This window comes from Thamnophis sirtalis, unplaced genomic scaffold (genome assembly GCF_051295495.1).
Source record: "Thamnophis sirtalis isolate CommonGarterSnake01/CBP01778 unplaced genomic scaffold, rThaSir2_p1.2 scaffold_3, whole genome shotgun sequence".
Lineage (NCBI taxonomy): Eukaryota > Metazoa > Chordata > Lepidosauria > Squamata > Natricidae > Thamnophis > Thamnophis sirtalis.
In genome coordinates, this window is record NW_028261383.1 from 38205163 (window position 1) to 38228232 (window position 23070).

At 42.7% G+C, this 23070-nt stretch overlaps 2 protein-coding genes across 2 annotated transcripts in view; both read right to left on the bottom strand.

The window, feature by feature from the left end:
* Positions 1-8555, bottom strand: part of LOC106543884 (uncharacterized) — an 80586-nt gene extending 72031 nt beyond the window's left edge. Inside the window, 1 exon segment of the mRNA XM_087708199.1 lies at positions 6454-8555. Coding sequence (XP_087564325.1) covers positions 6454-8387 — 1934 coding nt within the window. The 5' untranslated portion in view covers positions 8388-8555.
* Positions 8556-17079: 8524 nt separating this feature from the next.
* LOC148047934 (zinc finger protein 232-like) lies at positions 17080-21181 on the bottom strand. Its single transcript, XM_087708200.1, has 3 exons — positions 20765-21181; positions 17278-17392; positions 17080-17153 (listed from the first exon to the last, which is right to left on the bottom strand). Exons 1-3 carry the CDS (start codon positions 21179-21181, stop codon positions 17080-17082), a joined length of 606 nt encoding a protein of 201 aa, XP_087564326.1.
* Between the last annotated feature and the right edge of the window lie 1889 nt (positions 21182-23070).

A 23070-nucleotide genomic window follows, 5' to 3' on the forward strand; every position in this document is an offset into this window, starting at 1 on the left:
TGGTAGGCTGAGTAAAGCTTCCAAGTGATGTTTAACTGTTCGCACAAATTTAGCTATGAAATATGGATCACAATCAAATGATATACTATTTGGCAGCCCAAACCTAGAAATAATTTCTTCCAATAGGATGTTTACTACTTCATGATCTTTATTTGTCCTGCAAGCAAAAGTCTCAGGCCATCCTGTGAAGGTACATTTATCAGAGCCTATCTTGTGGCAATACGGGCGGCGAAATGTTTGCAGTTTGCCGCCCTTATTGCATCCGCTGAATAGCGCCCAGCCGCCTTGTTTAGGATAGCCCGCTCCCTCTTGAAAGGGAGGGATGCGGATGACCCTTTACAAGGTAGAGCTGAGGAATTTGTCCAGTATTTAACGGATAAAGTCGCTCGGATTTGGACTGAGCTGGACTCCAATTGCACGGTACCAGCCGAGGTACCGGGGGAAGGTCTTGAGCATGCTTTATGGATTGAGTTTCAACTTGCTTCTCCTGAGGAAGTGGACAAGGCCATGGGAGCGGTGAGTACCTCCACTTGTATACTGGACCCGTCTCGACCAGCAGGGAGGTGACACACGGCTGGATCCGGACGATAGTCAACACCTCTCTTTGGGAGGGAACTTTCCGGCTCCCCTAAAGGATGCGGTGGTGAGACCCCTCCTGAAGAAACCATCTCTGGACCCAGCCATTTTGAGCAACTATCGTCCAGTCTCCAACCTGCCCTTTGTTGGGAAGGTTGTTGAGAAAGTGGTGGCCTCCCAACTCCGACGGTCCTTGGATGAAACTGATTATCTCGACTCCTTTCAGTCGGGTTTCAGGCCTGCTTACAGCACGGAAACTGCCCTGGTCGCGCTGATCGATGATCTCTGGCGAGCCAAGGATAGGGGTCACCCCTCTATCCTTGTGCTCCTTGACCTCTCAGCGGCCTTCGATACCATTGACCATGGTATCCTTCTGCGACGGTTGCGAGAGGTGGGAGTGGGAGGCACCGTTCTTCGGTGGTTCTCCTATCTCTCGGACAGGTCGCAGTCGGGTGTTGGTTGGAGGGCAGAGGTCGACCCCAAGGACCCTCAATTATGGGGTGCCGCAGGGCTCGGTCCTGTCCCCCCTCCTATTTAACATCTACATGAAGCCGCTGGGTGAGATCATACGCCGGCACGGGATTAAGTACCACCAATATGCGGATGATACGCAGCTGTATCTGTCCGCCCCGTGCCAACTCAGCGAAGCAGTAGAAGTGATGTGCCAGTGCCTGGAGGCTGTTAGGGTCTGGATGGGAGTAAATAAGTTGGCACTCAATCCAGACAAGACCGAGTGGCTTCTGATGTTCCCTCCCAAAGATTGGCCAAATATTCCATCTCTCAGGCTGGGGGATGAAATTATACGCCCCTCAGAGAGGGTTCGCAATTTGGGAATCCTCCTGGATCCTCAGCTGACTTTTGAACACCATTTGTCAGCTGTGACCAGGGGGACTTTGCTCAGGTTCGCCTGGTACACCAATTGCGACCCTACCTAGATCGAGAGGCCCTTCAGACAGTCACTCATGCCCTTGTGACCTCAAGACTGGATTATTGTAATGCGCTCTACATGGGGCTGCCCTTGAAGAGTGTTCGAAGACTCCAGATGGTCCAGAACGCAGCCGCACGAGCGATTATGGGTGCACCAGGTACACCCACGTTACACCTATCGTCCGTGAGCTGCACTGGTTACCCATTAGTCTCCGGATCCGCTTCAAGGCGCTGGTCGTTACCTATAAAACCCTTCATGGCATCGGACCTGGGTACCTGAGAGACCGCCTCCTGCCAATCACCTTCCATAGACCGATTCGATCACACAGGTTAGGTCTCCTCCGGATTCCATCTGCCAGCCAATGTCGGCTGGCGACTCCCTGGGGGAGAGCCTTCTCTGTTGCAGCTCCAGCCCTCTGGAATGACCTCCCCGTGGAAATCCGGACCCTTACTACCCTCCCGGCCTTCCGCAAAGCCACCAAGTCCTGGCTGCTCCAGCAGGCCGGGGGGCTTGTGAAACATCCAGCCCCACGGAAATTGTGAATGTTGTATATTTTAATGTTGTTCATGTATTATTCCCCTTCTCTTGTTTTATTGTAAGCCACCCAGAGTCCTTCGGGAATGGGCGGCATACAAATCAATAAAACTATAAACTATAAACTACATTCTAGTCCCCAAAACATACTTAAAACCTTGCTTTCTAGATAATTCAGTGAAGTCTATTTCTCAAATTTTCTCTGGGTAGTTGCCGTTAAGTTGGACTCATAGGGCTGGGCGCCTGTCTACTTCTAGATTATTTCTGGCACAAATCAGGCAAGGGGCTACAGCTTGGAGATAGCAGAATAGAGATCCTTGCCTACTACACAGCATGTCATAAAATCTATCAGTGCTTTTGACCCCCAATGTGTGCCAGCATGTATTTGTTATAAAAGAATCCTTAGAGGTGTATCTGGTAGAATAAATTTGTTCTCTACCCTCCACCACCCATCATTCCCCTCCATGCCACCGATAAACTTGGCCCATGCCCTGTCGCTGGTGTATAAGAGGGCGGGGAAGTGGGTATGGATGGAGACATTGGAATTAGGGAAGCTGTTCATTCTTTTTTTAAAAAAGATTTTTTATTGCTTTTTTTACACACACAAAGAAAAAAAATGAATCATCTTTCGTCATATCTTGTAGAAAGCATGTCCATTGGTTAGATACATTTCATGCGTTTCTTCCACATTCATTACATATACGTCATTCAAATTAAGTTGTACATTTTAGAATTTATGTATTTTATTATCACTGTATTTGATTAGTTACTTAAACTTGTTTTTGTCTAAAATCATTTATATTTAAATACACATCTACCTACTGGCATACTTTCACAATCTCAATAAATCTACCGTAACTTTACATCTTTATAACATATTCTAAAAGAAAGTCAATTAGTAGGATATCTAACATTCCCTCCCCTTTTCCCCCCGCAACTCACAAATCAGCGCTTCTGTCCAATTTACTTTTACTAGTACAACACACCTGTATATATAATTAAATATTATCCATCAACATTTCCTTATTATTATTGTAGTTAACTAAAAATTTATTTACTATTTGTCTCACATCTCCTCTGCTCAGGCCCAAAAGAGATTAAACCTTTATAACCAGCTCTCAACAGAAATTTATTAATAAGATTTAGAAGTCTTTTCTCGAATCCCCAAATAGCAATTTATATCCAGTTTATTTTACTAATTAAGGTTATCATTTCATTGTTATAGTGATTAATTACGTGTTAACAAAATAAACATTTAAAATCTAGGACACTCTAAGAGATGTTAACATTTCTACTTAATAATCACCCAAAGTATCCATTAACATTTCCTTAATGTTATTATAGTTGATAAAAAAGAAAAATGAGTTGTTTACTATTTGTATCAGTCTCCTCTCTTCTGACCCAGATTGAATTACCTTTATAACAAGATCTAGACAAAAGTTTGTTAGTAAAATTTATAAGTCCTTTCGATAGTCCTGCAGAAAGAAAATTGTCGAGTTGTCTTACATATTGGTACAAAGTCAATTCTCCCACCAGAGGGATGGATCTGTCCTCTGCCTTTAAGGAGGGATGTGGTCGCCCCAAAAGGGCCTCAAAGAGGCTCAAGCCTATTTGCTTTCAAAGTGCAATGTGAAACCCCAACAACGCGAGTGGCAAAGTTTGCGGTGAGGACAGGTGAGCCTCCTGGCATAGCTTAGCTAGCTGTTGTTTTTGTAAATCATTACAATTTTTCCATAGGACGAATTCCCAAGTGGTAGGCTGAGTAAAGCTTCCAAATGATGTTTAACTATTTGCACAAACTTAGCTACGAAATATGGGTCACAATCAAATGATATACTATTTGGCAGCCCAAACCTAGAAATAATTTCTTCCAATAGGATGTTTACGACTTCATGATCTTTATTTGTCCTGCAAGCAAAAGCCTCAGGCCATCCTGTGAAGGTATATTCTAGTCCCCAAAATATACTTAAAACCTTGCTTTCTATTTGAAGTCTATTTCTCAAATTTTCCCTGGGTAGTTGCTGTTAAGTTGGACTCATAGGGGTGGGCACTGTCTAATTTTTGATTATTTCGGGCACAAATCAGGCAAGGGGCTACAGCTTGGAGATAGCGGAATAGAGATCCTTGCCTACTACACAGCATGTCATAAAATCTACCAGTGTATCTACCTGTACACAATCATGGTGCAATTCAGTATCCACCTGGGGCAAGAGTGTGGCTGGATTGAGGGTATTGCATACCTCTAATTGTATGGCTGAAAAGAAGAAACCTTCCGTTTTGAATATTCAAAGAGTATTCTACTACTTTAAGAGCTTAGACACTCTTAAGGAGTTTCTTTTTGTAAATAGCTACAGGAATAAAGAGGAAAACTTTAATATGTAAATTACAGAGAATCACACAGAGAGAAGAAGAAAACTTAGTCCATCCGTTTCTTGCTCACCACTTTTTAGCTAATTGCAACCTCTCAGAACTTAGGCTGCATAAAGGTGAAGAGGAAATCCATCAGAAGCAACTCCTCTGTGTTCAGGGAGGGAGGTGAAACAAACCTGGGAGATATAAAACTACACAGCAGGACAAAAGAAAACTGGGGAAGAACAAGGGGCAGAAACGTTTTTAAACCTTGGTTGAAACCCGAGTAAGCTTCTCACCATAACTGCAACTTTCAACTATTAAGTTTCCTTGGTTATTATATAATTAAATTACAGTCCTCCCATGGACTCTCTTGTTATCTCCTTGTTTCTCTTATCCACTTTCTATCTTTCAACCATTGCTTCTCCTTTATTCATCCATTCTACACATAATACTTGTTTTTTTTCTAGATAATTATTTGACACTGCTGACAGGTCTTATCCCTTCTGGCTTACCTCTATGGGTAAGTTGGGAAACAGGAAACAGGAAGCTAATTTTAAAAAATAAATTAAAATGAACCTATATAGAATGGATTTCAAACTCCATGTGTCACATGGCCGTCACGTGACCTATTGCAACAGTTTCCCTATTAGCAGAGCTGAGGTGGGCGTATCCTCCATGTGACACAACCAGCTTGTGAGCCGCCACTTTGACATTCTTATATACTGTATATACAGATACATTCAAAAATGTATAAATCATAAAAAATAAAAAATACATACAGTAGAACTCATTAAATCAATAATTAGCATACATTCTCATCCAAATGCATCTTTGCATTGGGGATTCTCCAGTCTATGAATCGTGTTATGGGAAAAAAGACTATGGGGTGTTCTGAAGCTCTTTCAATACTACATGCATATATATGGTTTCTCACTTGTGTGCATTCTTTGATGGGATGTAAGTTGAGTGAGTATTCTGAAGTCTTTTCCACACTTCATGCATCTATATGGCTTCTCCCGTGTGGATCCGTTGATGCGATGAAAGTTTACTGTTTGTTACAAAGATCATTCCACACTCCATACATTTATGTGGTTTCTCCCCTGTGTGGATCCTTTGATCGGATGTAAGTTCACTGCTTGTTCTGAAGCCCTTTCCAAACTCCCTGCATTTATAGGGCTTCTCCCGTGTGCATCCTTTGATGGGTAATAAGGTTACCATTTTGGATAAAGCCCTTTCCACACTCCACGCATTTAAATGGCTTCTCCCCGGTATGGATCCTTTGATGGGTTGCACGATCTTTCGTTGTTCTGAAGCCCTTTCCACACTCCATGCATTTATATGGGTTTTCCCCTGTGTGGATCCTTTGATGGGTTGCACGATCTTTCGTTGTTCTGAAGCCCTTTCCACACTCCATGCATTTAAATGGCTTCTCCCCTGTGTGGATCCTTTGATGGCTTGTAAGATCACTGCTTTTTCTGAAGCCCTTTCCACACTCCATGCATTTATATGGCTTCTCCCCTGTGTGGATCCTTTGATGGATTGTAAGATCACTGCTTGTTCTGAAGCCCTTTCCACACTCCATGCATTTATATGGCTTCTCCCCTGTGTGGATCCTTTGATGGGTAATAAGGTGAATATTTTGGCTAAAGTCCTTTCCACACTCCGTGCAATTATATGGCTTCTCCCCGGTATGGATCCTTTGATGGGTTGCACGATCTTTCGTTGTTCTGAAGCCCTTTCCACACTCCATGCATTTAAATGGCTTCTCCCCTGTGTGGATCCTTTGATGGGTTGCACGATCTTTCGTTGTTCTGAAGCCCTTTCCACACTCCATGCATTTAAATGGCTTCTCCCCGGTATGGATCCTTTGATGGGTTGCACGATCTTTCGTTGTTCTGAAGCCCTTTCCACACTCCATGCATTTAAATGGCTTCTCCCCTGTGTGGATCCTTTGATGGGTTGTAAGATCACTGCTTGTTCTGAAGTCCTTTCCACACTCCATGCATTTATATGGCTTCTCCCCTGTGTGGATCCTTTGATGGATTGTAAGATCACTGCTTGTTCTGAAGCCCTTTCCACACTCCATGCATTTATATGGCTTCTCCCCTGTGTGGATCCTTTGATGGGTAATAAGGTGAATGTTTTGGCTAAAGTCCCTTCCACACTCCATGCATTTAAATGGCTTCTCCCCTGTGTGGATCCTTTCATGGCTTGTAAGAGCACTGCTTTTTCTGAAGCCCTTTCCACACTCCATGCATTTATATGGCTTCTCCCCTGTGTGGATCCTTTGATGGGTAATAAGGTGAATGTTTTGGCTAAAGTCCTTTCCACACTCCGTGCATTTATATGGCTTCTCCCCTGTATGGATCCTTTGATGGGTAATAAGGTGAATGTTTTGGTTAAAGTCCTTTCCACACTCCGTGCATTTATATGGCTTCTCCCCTGTATGGATCCTTTGATGGCATGTAAGTTTACTGCTTGTTCTGAAGCCCTTTCCACACTGCATGCATTTATGTGGTTTCTCCGCTGTGTGGATCCTTTGATGGGTAATAAGGTGAATGTTTTGGCTAAAGCCCTTTCCACACTCCATGCATTTAAATGGCTTCTCCCCTGTGTGGATCCTTTGATGGGTTGCACGATCTTTCGTTGTTCTGAAGACCTTTCCACACTCCATGCATTTAAATGGCTTCTCCCCGGTATGGATCCTTTGATGGGTTGCACGATCTTTCGTTGTTCTGAAGCCCTTTCCACACTCCATGCATTTATATGGGTTTTCCCCTGTGTGGATCCTTTGATGGGTTGCACGATCTTTCGTTGTTCTGAAGCCCTTTCCACACTCCATGCATTTAAATGGCTTCTCCCCTGTGTGGATCCTTTGATGGCTTGTAAGATCACTGCTTTTTCTGAAGCCCTTTCCACACTCCATGCATTTATATGGCTTCTCCCCTGTGTGGATCCTTTGATGGCTTGTAAGATCACTGCTTTTTCTGAAGCCCTTTCCACACTCCATGCATTTATATGGCTTCTCCCCTGTGTGGATCCTTTGATGGGTAATAAGGTGAATGTTTTGGCTAAAGTCCTTTCCACACTCCATGCATTTATATGGCTTTTCCCCTGTGTGGATCCTTTGATGAGTTGCATGATCTTTCGTTGTTCTGAAGCCCCTTCCACACTCCATGCATTTAAATGGCTTCTCCCCTGTGTGGATCCTTTCATGGCTTGTAAGATCACTGCTTTTTCTGAAGCCCTTTCCACACTCCATGCATTTATATGGCTTCTCCCCTGTGTGGATCCTTTGATGGGTAATAAGGTGAGCCTTTCGGCTAAAGTCCTTTCCACACTCCGTGCATTTATATGGCTTCTCCCCTGTATGGATCCTTTGATGGGTAATAAGGTGAATGTTTTGGCTAAAGTCCTTTCCACACTCCATGCATTTATATGGCTTCTCCCCTGTATGGATCCTTTGATGGCATGTAAGTTTACTGCTTGTTCTGAAGCCCTTTCCACACTGCATGCATTTATGTGGTTTCTCCGCTGTGTGGATCCTTTGATGGGTAATAAGGTTGCTCTTTTGGCTAAAGCCCTTTCCACACTCCATGCATTTATATGGCTTCTCTCTTCTGGATGTCCTTTTATTAACAGTTTTGCTTTCATGTTCATTGCATTTATTTGTCTTCTCTCCAATGTGAAAACTTTTCTGTGATTCAAGAGACCCATTTTCTTGAGAAAGTGTGAACATCCAACTGTATTTTTTTTCTCTGTCTTTGTCCATATTTGCTGCTCCTTTGGCTTGTGATGGACAGGGTCCATTTACATCTAATGTCTCTTTCAAGATTCTTACACCTTTCTCAATATATTTATTGTTTAGTTTTTCTTGTTGATCAATAAAATCCTGCATCTGAGCAACAATCGAAGGACATGAGCTTTCCTTATTCCAGTTATTCAACAGGTTTCTCTCCTGCCTTTGGAAATCTGTTTGAATTGCGGGTTTCTCCATTACATCTCCTTTTCTGAACACTTTGATTGGTTCTGCAGAGTCTTTATTCTCATTTTCATTATCACCTTCAAAGGGAAAGAGAAATGAAAGTGGGAGAAAGGTTAGGGAAAAAGATCACTCTGTCAGAAGTCATATTGATTGCCTTCAGGTATTGTGCAAAATTCTAATATATACTGCATATTTGTATCCTAATATTGGCCTGGTATAGAAATGATAATATCTCTTTGGATGAGGCATAAAATCTTGGAAAAGACATTTAAGTTAAAAAACCTGAATGGCAACTCTTGATAGGAAGCATCTGGACCAAAATAGTTGAAATCTGTGTAATGGAATTTGGCATTACCTCAAACCAAGAAATTATTTTGTCATAAAATGTTTATATATAAATATAAATTAGCTAGGATATATCTGAACAAAATGCCATAAACCTATTTCCTTCCTTGGAGCTCTAGAAAAACAAAACTTTCCCTTCTCTCTCTGAAGATATCAATATACAAATGTTTTCATAAGAACTAGCTAATGGCATCTAACTACAAAATGTCTTCCTGAACTCTCTGCCTGGAGAGTAGGAAACTCTTACCAAGAGAGGCCACGTTCTTATAATTCTCCAGCATGACTTCCCAATGCAGAGCTTTTTGGTCAGGATCCAGTTGAGACCACTCCTCCTCAGAGAAATAAACAGCTACTTCCTCAAAGGGCAGAAGAACCTCCTGAAAGGGAGAAAAAAATACAGACCAAGGAAGAACTGCAGGATCTTTCCTATTATTAAGAATTTCTAAAGCAAACATAGACAAGATAAATTGCTATGTTGAGGAGGAGCCAAGGTCGCAACGATACGGACGTGCAGTCTCGATGCTCCGAGACCGCAGTAAATACTTTTGTCGCTGGGTGGTCCAATCGGACCTAAACCTTCCTGAAGAGACGGTGAACAAGAAGAATACATCTTGCTGACTTCAGGGACATCACAAAGCCCCTGATCGATGCAAGAGTTCTTCAAGCTAGCAACAAAAAATTCAGCCAAGGCTGAGGAAGTCAGGGCATCTCCAAAACAGAAGGATAGGGAAAGAGAAAGTGTTTCCAGCTGGTGATGAATTTTTACCGTTTTAAGAAGAGACTGCCTATAAAAAACTTAAAATTAATTTAAATTGGAAAAGAAATAAGCGGCGGAATTAAATTTGGAATGATTTTGGACAGTGGGTTACCGTATATACTCGAGTATAGGCCGACCCGAATATAAGCCGAGGCACCTAATTTTACCACAAAAAACTGGAAAAGTTATTGACTCGAGTATAAGCCTAGGGTGGGAAATGCAGCAGCTACCGATAAATTTCAAAAATAAAAATAGATACCAATAATGCCATTGCCCATTGAATAACATATACAGCCTGCCTGTGCCCATTAAATATACAGTAGCCATTGTAAAAATTTGCTCTGCATAACAAATTATTATCACACAATACCGGTGTATTCAATGAAATACTTCACTCACCTCATGATGCTGATGTCCCGCTGTGATGATGATGTCCCACCTCCTATGACACACGGCACAGTGATTCCTATCATTGGATCACTGTACCAGAGGAGGTGGGACATCGCTATGTGGCTGCTTGCCATAACAAGGAGGAGGTGGGACATCGTTGCAGAGCGGCAGGAGGGGGAGGAAGGGGAATCATAAGATAGCCCTGCATTACATTAGAACGTGAGGAGGGGGGATGGTGGGGTGCACGCTGCGCGGCAAACTGACACAGAGGGAGGGGAAACTCAGGGGCGCTGGGCCATTCACGAGCGTCACCCAGAGGCATGGCCCCGCCCCTTTTTCTCCTCCATTTCAGGCAAATTTTTCACTGACTCGAGTATAAGCCGAGGCGGCTTTTTTCAGCTCAAAAAGTGGGCTGAAAAACTAGGCTTATACTTGAGTATATACAGTATCTTACTTTTTAAATGCAATCTTTATGGATGGAATTTATGCAAGCCTTTTAAAACAAATAGACTAAGTTTTCTTCTTCTATTTTTTTTTCTTTTATTATTCTTTGTAACCTATGGACTAAAATTCTCCTCTTTCATTACTGTGGGTGTTCTTCTAACTCATTCAAGAATCGGACTTTTTTAAAACTTGAAATACAAAAAAGATACAAAAAGAAATAACGAGCATTGCAACAATAACACTACTACTCAGAGGCTGAAAGTTTGTGTATTGGAAATGAAACACTTGTTTGTCTTACTGTTTATCCTGGCTTGGCACTCCAAGTTCTTGCTACATGTTTATAGAGAGTAATAAGAAGAAAAGCATACAGATGTCCCTTTGAAGTATATCTTTAACCAGAGAAAAGTGAAAATAAAATGTTATTGTGAATCTATGCTTAATCTTATTAACCTTCCAAGCTAGAACATCAGTGTTTGTTACCTGGAGATAATGGCACAATTTCAATAGCAGATAGAAACTTTAAGTCTGCAAAAGATATTCTCAGAAATACAGAAATTATCAAATACATATGAGAGGATAGAGAAGAAGCTGGAAGACTTAGAGCATCTAACAGCAAAATATGATGAAGAAGTTGAGGATGTTTATCAAGTGGAAAAAGTGGTGGTTAAAACCCCTAAAAACAGAAGAGGAAAATGAATACAAAAAAATTAAATTTGCTGATATTTATGGTGATTGGTTTGTCTCTGAAAATGGAAAGAGTGGAATACTGAAAGAGGAACTAATTGGAGGGGAAATCTACCCTAGATGGCAAGATACAGAAGAAGAAAAAGCAAAAGAATTTATGGATTTAAAGAGAGAAATTTTATTAGCAATAGCATTGATAACACTACTGACAATCAAAGATAAGCTGATTAAGGAAACAGAAGAAGGGCATCGAAATTACATGAGAGATTTTATAAGCAAGGAGTTGCTAAGAGGAGTCCATATAAAGTTGATTAAGGAGATGATTAGAGGACTGACACCACAAATGGCAGAAGATATGAGACTGTTTTGCTACTGGAAAGATACAGGTTGATAGATGGAAGAGCACAATTTAAAACTAGCTAAACTTAGTGAAATTTAATAGATATAGTTAAATAAATAATTGATAAAGTTATTAATGTATACAATGTGTAGTGTTATGATAAGTAATAATTAGATATGAATATTGAATGGTACCCATGAAAGGAAGATTAGAAATCCTTTTGGATTATATATAAAGGTTAATAAAAAAGAACTAAGTTAGATATAGTTAATAGCAATAGCAATATAGCAATAGCAATAGCAGTAGACTTATATACCGCTTCATAGGCCTTTCAGGCCTCTCTAAGCGGTTTACAGAGAGTCAGCATATTGCCCCCAACAATCTGGGTCCTCATTTTACCCACCTCGGAAGGATGGAAGGCTGAGTCAACCCTGAGCCGGTGAGATTTGAACCGCTGACCTGCTGATCTAGCAGTAGCCTGCAGTGCTGCATTTAACCACTGCGCCACCTTGGCTCTTAAAGTCTTGATTATTAGGGGGGAAATTAGGGGGGAAATGTTTTGATACACGATATAGTTAAATAAAGGAGGGATAATGGTAACAACCTATATATAGGTATGGGTACAACATAAGGCAACTGTATGTAAACTGTAAACAGTGATTTGGAAAGGAGGAACAAAAAATGTTATTATTAAATATTAAGTCTTTCTGAAACCAACTGATACACTTTCTACAGTATGTAAAGAAGGATGTGTTGTGTTTGTTTTGAAAATAAAAAATAAAAAAATAAAAAAAGGATAAATGGCTATGTTTAGTAAGGATCGGTGGTTTAGATGACAAAATTGACAGAACAAAAAGCATTTGAGTAAAGAAAGATTTTAGGCAGTTTTTGTAGGACTTTCAGTGCCATTCAGGTTAAATAAGCCCTGTTCTTTTGGATCAACTGATCTACCAAACAGCCAGCAAACCCTCATCAAAATACTCTTCATTGTGGAAGGAGGAGCCACGTCGCAATGTTACAATGTGCAGTCTCGACACTCTGAGACCGCCGTTGACAGTTTTGCCACTGGGGGAGTCCATTGAGACCTAAACCGTCCCATAGAGACAGAGATCAGGAAGACAAAGTCTTGCTGGTCTCAGGGATATCGCAAAATCCCTATTAAACCCAAGGGAAGTGCTTCAAGCCCGCGGTAAACAAGCAGCCCCTAGGCTGATAAAGTCGGGATGCTCTGGGAGGAAGGAGGTGAAAAGAGAGTTAGTCCATCGGTGAGGTATTTTTTCTATTTTGCTAAAGACTGCCCAAAGAAATGTTTTCTTAAAGTCAAATTGATCCTTAAACAAAAGAATTGAGCTGCAAAAATAATCCTAATGGGATCGCTGTGGAAAGGTTTTTTTCCCCTTTTTCATTGTAACTATTTTTTGTGGATTGAAATGTTCATCACATTCTCCATTTCTCCTCTTAAAGTGAACGGATTGATTTTTTTTTTCTTCTGCTTCTTGTTGCTTATTTTTTGACTTCTGGATTAAAACCTTCCTTTTTATTTTAACAGTTCTTCCTACTACTTGTTATTAAATCACACTAAAAACAATCTAAAAGAACTTTGTTTTCTACAGAAGGTGAAAATTAACTGCCAGTCGGAGGTTCTTTTTTCTGAAACAACGCATCTCTTTCTTTATTTGACTTTACTAACTCTGCAGCTGAAGGATTGGAAACTTGTTTGCAGAAACTGATAAAAAACCAAGGGCACCAACTGTTTTCACAGGCACCTCTGAGAACTATTTTGGCAGAGAAAGAAAGAAGGAAGGAAGGAAGGAAGGAAGGAAGGAAGGAAGGAAGGAAGGAAGGAAGGAAGGAAGGAAGGAAAGAAGGAAAGGGGGGGACAGAACCCTTCCCCTTTGAAGAGCATAAAAGAACTTGTGTTTAAGTCAACTTAAATAAAATAAAAGCTAAGAGAAGCCTGGAAGACTAGACTGGCAGTCATTATTGGGGTTTTTTTTTCTTTCTCTCTTCTGTTTTGGAAACATGGGTCAATACTTGGATGAGGAAACCTTAACATTCCAAAATATTTTGGCTGGAATTCAAAATCTATTGGAAGGATATGGGAGAATTGAGAAGAAGCTGGAAAAACTAGTCTTCCTCACAGCAAAAGATGATAGGGTTGGAGCCCCCAAAATTAAAGGGGAGAATGAAGATATAGAAGATAAAGATAAGAAAATACATGAATTTAATAATGGACCTATCCTGTTCATCCTCAACACCTTCATGAAAGTGCTGGGAGAGCTCAACCAGGGATCTGTGTGGTGTACCATCAATACACAGAGACTCTGCTCCTCCTCAGATTGTAAGGAAGCTGCTAGTAGTCTGAGCCATTGGCTGGACAGTAAATAAGAAAATGAAGAATGTTTTCCATTGAAGACAATTCTTAGCCTGTGCAAAGCTGGATTGTTTGACCTCCAAATCCAGGCACAAATTTATTTTCTAAGCCAGCGATGGCGAACCTTTTTTGGCTTACGTGCCATAAGTGGGGGGAGCGCAGGGGGGTCGTGTGCAGGTGTGCCGCACCCATAATGCAATGCGCACCCCCCCCCAGTGTGCATGCATGCACTACAAGCGCTCCCCCCCATTTTCCATGCTTTTTTGCCCTCCCCAGGCTCCAGAGGCTTTATAGGAGCCTGGGGAGGGTGAAAAGAGCCTCCCCTGCCCCCCGGAAGCCCTCCAGAGGTTTCAGGGACCTTCAGGAAGCCTCCGGAGCAGTCAAAACGAACCTCCGAGCAAACCGGAAGTGACTTCTGGTTTGCTCGGAAGGTCGTTTTGAGCGCTCCGAAGGCTTGAGGGATCTTCAGGAGGCTTCCCCGAAGCCTCCGGAGCAGTCAATACCCCTGAGCAAACCGGAAGTCTGTTCCCAAACTTCCGGTTTGCCCATAGGGCATGTTTTTTTGCGCTCTGGAAGCTTTAGGGAAGCTCATGAAGCCTCTGGAGGGCCTCCCGAGGGCGGAGGAGGCTCTTTTCGCCCTCCTCAGGCTCCTATAAAGCCTCTGGAGCCTGGGGAGGGCGAAAAGCGGCTTTAAAAAAGGGTGAACAGCTGACTGGCGCATGCATGAGCACTGGTCAGTTGACAAAGCAGCGCCTCGCGTGCCCTGACAAATGGCTCTGCGTGCCACCTGTGGCACGCGTGCCATAGGTTCGCCATCACTGTTCCAAGCTAATAGGTCCTTGGCTAATTATTCTTTCAGAAGACTTTTTACTTGGAGACGTTTCTATATTTCGACTAGCCTGGTATTTGAATAATCTTAACTATTAACCATGTATTTTTCTTATTAATGATTGTAAATGAAGCATTGGAAAAATGGAAATTTGCTACTTTGAACATTGGAATATTTTTCAGGTTCTTAGCACAAATTCAACTCAAATAATTACAAAAGGGGCACCATTTAGGATAGGGGGTAGGGTAGGGTAGGGTAGGATAGGTTAGAATAGTTTAGTTGGAAGGGACCTTGGAGGTCTTCTACTCCAACCTCCTGCTTAGGCAGGAAACTCTATACTGTCATGTTACCCCTAGTCCTTCTTTTCATTAAAAAAGACATACCAAATTCCAGCAACCGTTCTTTATATGCTTTAGCCTCCAGTATACTTTATTGGTCTTCTCATCTAGGGTGGACAGGTGCTCACTTACTTATTTTAACTTATGTTCCTAATCTGTTTTTTTGTGGTGCTGTTTTTGATAAGTTGGACTGTTTTTTCCTTTGTGTAAAGGCGGATGAAAAACATGAGTTAAGTAGTTCTGCTTTCTCCCTGTGCTTGTCACCTTCTTCCCACTTTCTGCCACCAAAGGATCAATTGTATCCTTGACTTCTTTTTAGGTTTAACATGTTGAAAGACGCTTTTTTTGTAACAAACATTACTTGATTAACTTTCCTCACTTCATCTTTGCCTTAGTTATGTGCCCCTCTTTCCCTTTTTTTTTACTTGTCCTTTTTGTCTTTCAATTTATCAGAGTTCTTTATGCAGACATGCTGATTTCTTTTGAGAGCTGTTATTTTTCTTCTTCATTGGTTTTGTGCTAGACTGGGCTTTTATAATCTCACTTCTCAAAATTTCCCAAGCTTCTTGAGTTGTTTTCCCCTTAAAGAGTCTCATCCATGGAATAATTCCCAAACTATCTCTAAGTTTATTGAAATTAGCTCTTTTAACATCGAAGACTTTGTTCTATTGCTTGCATAATGTGGAATTCCAGTATTGTATTATCACTCCCCCACAAGATTCCCTTTATCATTTCATCATTGTTAGTGAGAATTAAGACCAATCTGATTGACTCCCTTCTCTACTTGTTGGGAAACAAAGTTCTCTTGATAGGTTTATCAAGAATCTGTTTGACCTTCCACTTGGTGCAGTTTGTCTCTCAGGATGTCAGGGTAGTTAAAATCCACCATTACTATTGTGATGTGCTTCTTACATAACTTAATTAACTGATAGCAAAAAGTTCATCTATTTACTCTGGTTCGGTGGCCTATACCAATGTTATCCCCGCCCCCCAATATTGACCCAATTCAAGGCAGTTTTCAGCATTGTTGTGCTCTATTTCTGTAGAGAAGTATTTCTTATATATAGTGCAACTCTACCACCTCTTTCATTTGGTCTATTTTTAAAAAAATAATTTAAATCCCTCTAGCTGTATGTTTCATTTGTAGGTTTCATCCCATCAAGTTTCCATAACGGCAACAATATCATTTTGCCCTCATTTACTTAAATTTCTAATTCACCCTGTTTATTCCTCATACTCTGTGCATTGGTATATACACATTTGCGTCCATTTTGACTGACCCTGTGATTACTGTCTACATAACCTGTGCTGTGTCTGACTTCCCCTACTTTCTCACCACCTGTTTGATTGCAGATTGTATGGCACTCACGATTAAATGCTTGATTTTGCTTGACAGCAAGGTTGATATTCTTACCCACACAAACATCTATGTTATATGCACTATATTAATCTATTAATTTTAGATTGTTGGGGACAGAAATGTTCTGTATCAATTAATTCTCTGTCGCCATTGTTTAGTTTAAATGTTTATCCAGAGAATCTGTGAATTTAATGCCAAGTAATCAATTTGTTTGATGGACGCAAACTATCTCTTTTGTACAGTTTTTCATAGGACAAGCTGCAGACATCATGACTAATATAAAGAATTCTGTAAAATATTATTTATTGAAAAGTTGGGAGAATAATTAGCAAAAAGAATTTTGTTTTTAAAGTATTAGTCTTAAAAAAAATCCTAAAAGGAATATCCAACCAAAAGAAAAGGGGAAAATGGCAGGAGACAGTACAGGTAGTCCTCAACATACAACATGTTTTAGGGATTTACAACGACAGTGACAAAAATGACTTATGCCTGTTTTTCATACCTACGACTGTTCCAGCATCCCCATGGGCACATGATCAAACTGAATCACATTTATGATAGATGCAAGGTCCCAGGGTCATGTGTTTCCCTTTTGTGAACCTTTGACAAGCAAATTCATTAGGGAAGCCACTTAACAACAACCATACTTCTAACCTCCGTGGTTCACTTAACACCTGTGGCAAGAAAGGTCGTAAAATGGGGCAAAGTTCACTTAACAAATGTGTGACTCAACAACAAAAAATTTAGGCTCAATTGTGGTCCTAAGTCAAAGACTACCTATAATATGTACAACAGCTGATTTCCTGAGGGAAAAAATAGAAAACTAGTAAATCAAAGTTATTCTCATACCTGAGTTGGAGGTTCAATCATGGTTTCCGCTCCCTCTAAACAAAGAGTCGACTTCCTTCTATGCTTCCCTGTGAGGGAGACCGAATTTCAAAAGGCATAATTAACAAAATGGGAGGAGGTTTGCTATAGAGAAGAGGACACAGAGAAGATGAGAAAGTTAGGATTTATCAGAGTGGAAGGACCTTATATTACCTCCTGAGGTATCCTGAATTGGATCTTCCTGTGGGATCCCCCTGAAAGACAGTTCTTGAGGGAGATTTGACAGATGCCTCTTTCTCTCAGGATCTCTGATCTCCATTGCGAAGGACTTGAAATAGGATCCAGGAAAAAAAGAATTAATTGACATTACATATCATGAAGTGGTGTGTAACTCTACTTAACACCTGATAAACTGCCAAAGATTTTTCAAATCTCAAAGGAATTTCAAATAAATGTTTGAAATGTAAATAGTAGAAAGGAACTTTTTACCAAATCTGCGGGACTTGTAACAAAGCAAAGAAATACTGGGATAAGATTTATATTGTACTGCAGAAGATTCTCAAACAGGGCATGAAAATCAAACCAGAGACTTTTCTTTTAGGTTTAATAGAAAAAGGGATGGAAAAACAATCTTGAACTTCGCTGTTATATATGTTGAGAGCAGAAAGGATGCTCTTTGCAAAGCGGACGGATATTTTAATAGCCACAAAGGAGAAGTCGTTGGGAAAACTGATGGAAGAGATGGAAAAATTAACTGCTTTAGTTAAAGAAAAGACCAAGCCTCGGTGAAAACTCTGATGGGGCGCAGGAGTTCATGGCTTCCATGACAGCCATGGGCTTGACCCAAGTAATTCGAGGCCCAACCCATTCAGCGGGACACATGCTTGACCTTGTATTTCTCTCGGAGCAGTGGATTTATGATCTTGGTCTGAGGGGGAGTGACATCATACCCCTGTCGTGGTCAGACCATTGCCTACTGAGGCTCGACTTCCGGAGGCCAAACCCCCACTGTAGGGAGGAGGAACCGACCAGGTGGTTCCGCCCCAGGTGTCTTATGGAGCCATCAAGGTTCCAGACAGAGCTTGGGGTTATCCCTGACACTTTCGCCCACAGCCCGGTGGAGACTCTGGCTGCTGCGTGGCACTCGGCAGCGTCAGAGGCCCTCGACCGGATTGCGCCACTGCGGCTCCTCCGAGGCGGCGGATCCCGGAGACCTCCTTGGTTCACCGAGGAGCTCCGGGAGATGAAGCGCCGGAGGAGATGCCTAGAGCACCGTTGGAGGTCCGATAAGTCCGAATCGAACCGAGCAATGGTAACCACCTGCACCAGGGAATATACTAGGGCACTTAAGGCAGCTACGAGATCACACATAGCCACCCTGGTTGCATCCGCTGAGTCCCGTCCAGCCGCCCTGTTCAGGATAACCCGCTCCCTATTGAACAAAAGGGAGACGGGGGAACCCCTGCAGGGCAGAGCTGAAGAATATGCCCAATTCTTAGCGGACAAAATTGCTCGGTTTCGGTCGGACTTGGACTCCACACCTGCAGTTCCAGCCGAGGCACAGGGGGACCAAGTAGAACAGCTCTGGGTTGAGTTTCAGGACGTTACCCCCGGGGATGTGGACAAGGCCATGAGAGCTGTAAGTTCCTCCACCTGTGTTCTGGATCCGTGTCCCTCATGGCTGGTTGCTAACTGCAGTGAGGTGACACGAGGCTGGATCCAGGCGGTTGTAACCGCCTCCCTTCGGGAGGGGAACTTCCCCGCCGCACTGAAAGCGGCGGTGGTGAGACCCCTCCTGAAGAAACCATCCTTGGATCCAGCTGTTTTAAACAGCTATCGCCCGGTCTCCAACCTCCCCTTTCTGGGGAAGGTTGTTGAGAAGGTGGTGGCCTTCCAGCTCCAACGGTCCTTGGAGGAAGCAAACTATCTAGACCCCTTCCAGTCAGGCTTCAGACCCGGTTACAGCACAGAAACCGCTTTGGTCGCATTGATGGATGATCTCTGGAGAGCCAGAGATGAAGGACACTCCTCCATCCTGGTTCTCCTTGACCTCTCAGCGGCTTTCGATACCATCGACCATGGTATCCTTCTGCGACGACTGCGGGAGGTGGGAGTGGGAGGCACCGTGTTACGGTGGTTCTCCTCCTACCTCTCGGACAGGTCGCAGTCGGTGTTAGTGGGAGGGCAGAGATCGTCCCCAAGGCCCCTAAATTATGGGGTGCCGCAGGGTTCGGTCTTATCCCCCCTGCTATTTAACATCTACATGAAACCGCTGGGAGAGATCATCCGCAGGCACGGGATTAGATACCATCAATATGCGGACGATACTCAATTGTATCTGTCCGCCCCGTGCCAAATCAATGAAGCGTTAGACGTGATGGGCCGGGGTCTTGAGGCCGTCATGGACTGGATGAGGATTAACAAGCTTGTGCTCAACCCGGAAAAGACCGAGTGGATGTTGTGTTTTCCTCCCAAAGATTTGGCCAATATTCCAACACTCAGGCTGGGGGGTCAAATTTTACACCCCTCAGAGAGGGTCCGCAACTTGGGAGTCCTCCTGGATCCACAGCTGTCATTCGACCACCATTTAACGGCTGTGACCAGGGGGGCATTCGCCCAGGTACGCCTGGTGCGCCAGTTGCGACCCTACCTGAATCGGGAGGCCCTCACAACAGTCACTCGGGCCCTTGTGACCTCTAGGCTGGAATACTGCAATGTGCTCTACATGGGGCTGCCCTTGAGGAGCATCCGGCGACTTCAGTTAGTGCAGAACGCAGCCGCGCGAGTGATTGCGGGTGCACCCCGATTCACCCGCATAACACCTATCCTCCGCGAGCTGCGCTGGCTACCTGTCGATCTCCGGATGCGCTTCAAGGTGCTATTAATCACCCATAAAGCCCTACATGGCAGTGGATCTGGATACTTGAGAGACCGCCTTCTGCCGATTACCTCCCTACGACCTATAAGATCTCATAGACTAGGCCTCCTCCGTATTCCATCGGCCAGCCAATGTCGGCTGGCAACTACAAGGAGGAGGGCCTTCTCAGCAGTAGCCCCGACCCTTTGGAACGAGCTCCCCGTGGAGATTCGTACCCTCTCCACCGTCCAAGCCTTCCGCATAGCCTTGAAGAACTGGCTCGCCCGTCAGGCCTGGGGATAAGGACCGATACCCCGCCCGAATAATGAATGTATGTTGTTTACTATTTTATTATATGTTGTCGTCTTAATGTTGTATTCTCCCCCTCCCTGGTTTTCTGTGAGCCGCCCTGAGTCCCCTCAGGGAAAAGGGCGGCATACACATGTTAATAAAACCAAAAACCAAACCAAACCAAGCCAATCTTGCTTCTACTTTGGAACCAATGCTGGGTTTTGTTCTTGAGATCGAAAAAATTGAAACTTTGATTGAGTTTTGTTGATTACATAAGTTTGTTGTTATATAGAATTTGCTAATACATATTAAGTATGTAAATGTAAGACATTGAACTTGTAATGTTACCATTTATTCGACTGTGCTAAAAAGATTCAGATTTTCAATGATTTTCTTTTTCCCCATTTACCCTACACTTCTTTCACTTCCTTTCCCCCTTTCCTACTATTTTCATTTTCTTGCATTTTATATCTTAATAAACCTACAAAAATTTCATGCAAAATTTTGAACATATTGTTTATTATATTCAGGCCCAAGAAGAAGTCCTCTCACCGGCAACTCAACCTGCTCCTTCTTCTCCTCCGCTTGGCTCAGGAGGAAGCCTTCCGCCAGGGCCACAGCCTGGGAGCTGGTCTCTGCTCCACACTCCCGCACCCAGCTCTCCATCTGCAGGGGCAGAAGGGCCAGGAACTGCTCCAGAACCACCAGGTCCAGCATCTGTGCTTTTGTGTGCTTTTCTGGTCTCAACCACCGATTACAAAAGAAGTGGAGTCGGCTACAAAGTCCTCGGGGACCCTCATCCTCCTGATATTGGATGCTCCTGAAGTTCCAGGCCTGAGCTTGTGAAACGATGGTTCCTTCTTCCAGCATCTTCTGCCGATTTCTTGCCCAGATCTCCCCACGGATTCCAGACTGGGCATCGGAAGGGTCTTTTCCAATTCCCTCACTTGCTAAAGGAAGGCCAGCCATTCTCTCTCTGTCCTGTAACACAATTCCAAATGGGTGCAATCGAAACCTGTGTATCTCCAAATGCTTTTTTAATTCATAGCAATGTTCATTTAGCCATGGGAATGCCAGAACAAGCCATTAAGCCCTCCTTGCCAAAGGGATCATTTTTTTCTCTACATGAAGATCAACAAATGGTCTCAATTTTGCAATTTTCTTATAGAAGAACCAATAAATCTAAGCTAGTAGATCAGATTATTTATCAACACTCATCCCCACAGAAGGAAGCATTTTTCTGACCTGTAAAGTGGTGACTTTCAGCAAGAAGATTCAGTCTATATGGGCATTTTGGATAATTTAAATTTCTTTTTACTCAAAGGGAAAGACTTGCATTTTAAAAATATAGCTCTACGTTTACCTATAAGCAGAGTACACACAACATACAACATACAAAAGCCCAAAGCATGAAAATTCAGTTCACAAAAAATGAGGTGCCAATCCTTTGACCCTGGTCCATTTCTCTTTCTCCCTTCACACCGGGGGGTCAGGTTCACACAATGTGTCCTAAGCACAAACAGGTCAATCAAATCCAGGCGTTCAGTTCCTATGAAATATAAAGGATTAAATGCACACAGCTCAATACGATGACGTGATTGACTACCTTCCTCAAACAAATTGAGTTGCAAAAGGCCCCAAGCTGAGTTTAGTGTCATCCAGCACAGAGTGAGAATTAAAAGTTGTTTTTACTTCCTGCTTGAGTTTTGCCATACAAGCTCCCCCTCTCCCCTATGCAGGAGCTATTCTCACGAAATGGGGCGCTCCCTTTCCTTTCTGGGATCTGGAATTCTTCCTGAGGGCAGCATGCATCTTCTGGAGCTCTCCTTTGTTATCACCATGGAAAAGGGCGGCAGAGAAACATGGGAATCTGGGGTCTCCCGCTCCTAGGATTGACTTGGTATATATATGCACACGCACAGTCTCTGTCTCTGTCTCTCTCTCTCTCACACACACACACACACACACACACACACACACACACACAAACAAACACCTACCTTTGCCACCTCTTTCCTTCAAAACGTCTTTACAGTCTTTTTAACTGCCTGCGAAGCTTAAAGGGTTAAAGAGAGAGTCCAGCAGCTAGAAAGGCAAGACTTAGTGACGTCACTGCCTTCCCAACCTGCAACAGCGGCTCAACGCTGAAGCGCATGCGGTTCCTTTCTCTTTGCAGAGGGAGCCTCGGATGGGTTTTCTGTGCATGGAAGGTATTCATGGAAAAAGGAGAGATGGTGCATTTCCCATGTAGGGCCAGGAGGGGGCTCTCTTGAGAAAGCCAGGAAGCCTTCTCAACCTCCTTTGGACAATGTTATAATTTACTAAAGAATTTTGTATTTAAAGTAGTGGTTTGTTTAAAAAGAAAATTCCTAATAACAATCTCACTTAAATTTCTGTTGTTTAGTAACAAAAGAAAGAGTAAACCCCCAAAAAGGGGTAAACAAGAAAGGTACTATTTCTACTAGCTTTACTTTCTGAAGGAAAGGCATAATACAAATAATTTCCTCCTCTTACTTTACTTGGAATTTGAACCTATTTCAGCTCTGCCATAGGAAGGGTCAACTTCTTTCTACTCGTCCTTGTGAGGGAGATACAATTTTAAAATGTATAATTTGTAAAGTAGGAAGAATTGTTCTATAGAAGACAGAGATGAAATGGTTGGGATCTCTATGGGGAACAGGAGGACCTTATAGTACCTCCTGAATTGTCCTTACCTGGATATTCCTGAAAAATCCTACTAAAAAAAAAAAACAGTTCCTGGGGGAGATTTGATGGAAGCTTCCTTCAGTGGTGGATTCCAATTTTTTTACTACCCGTTTGCTTGTGTGCGCGAATGTGCTCGTGTGCACTTGTGCACA

Excerpts from the sequence above, each read along its gene's own strand:
- LOC148047934 (XM_087708200.1), bottom strand. The coding sequence starts at position 21,181 with ATGGCTGGCCTTCCTTTAGCAAGTGAGGGAATTGGAAAAGACCCTTCC. Across the intron at positions 17,393-20,764 it reads AGGAGCAGGTTGAGTTGCCG|TCCTTCGCAATGGAGATCAG; the intron begins GTGAGAGGACTT and ends TCCTATTTCAAG. Across the intron at positions 17,154-17,277 it reads AATTCAGGATACCTCAGGAG|GGAAGCATAGAAGGAAGTCG; the intron begins GTAATATAAGGT and ends TCTCCCTCACAG.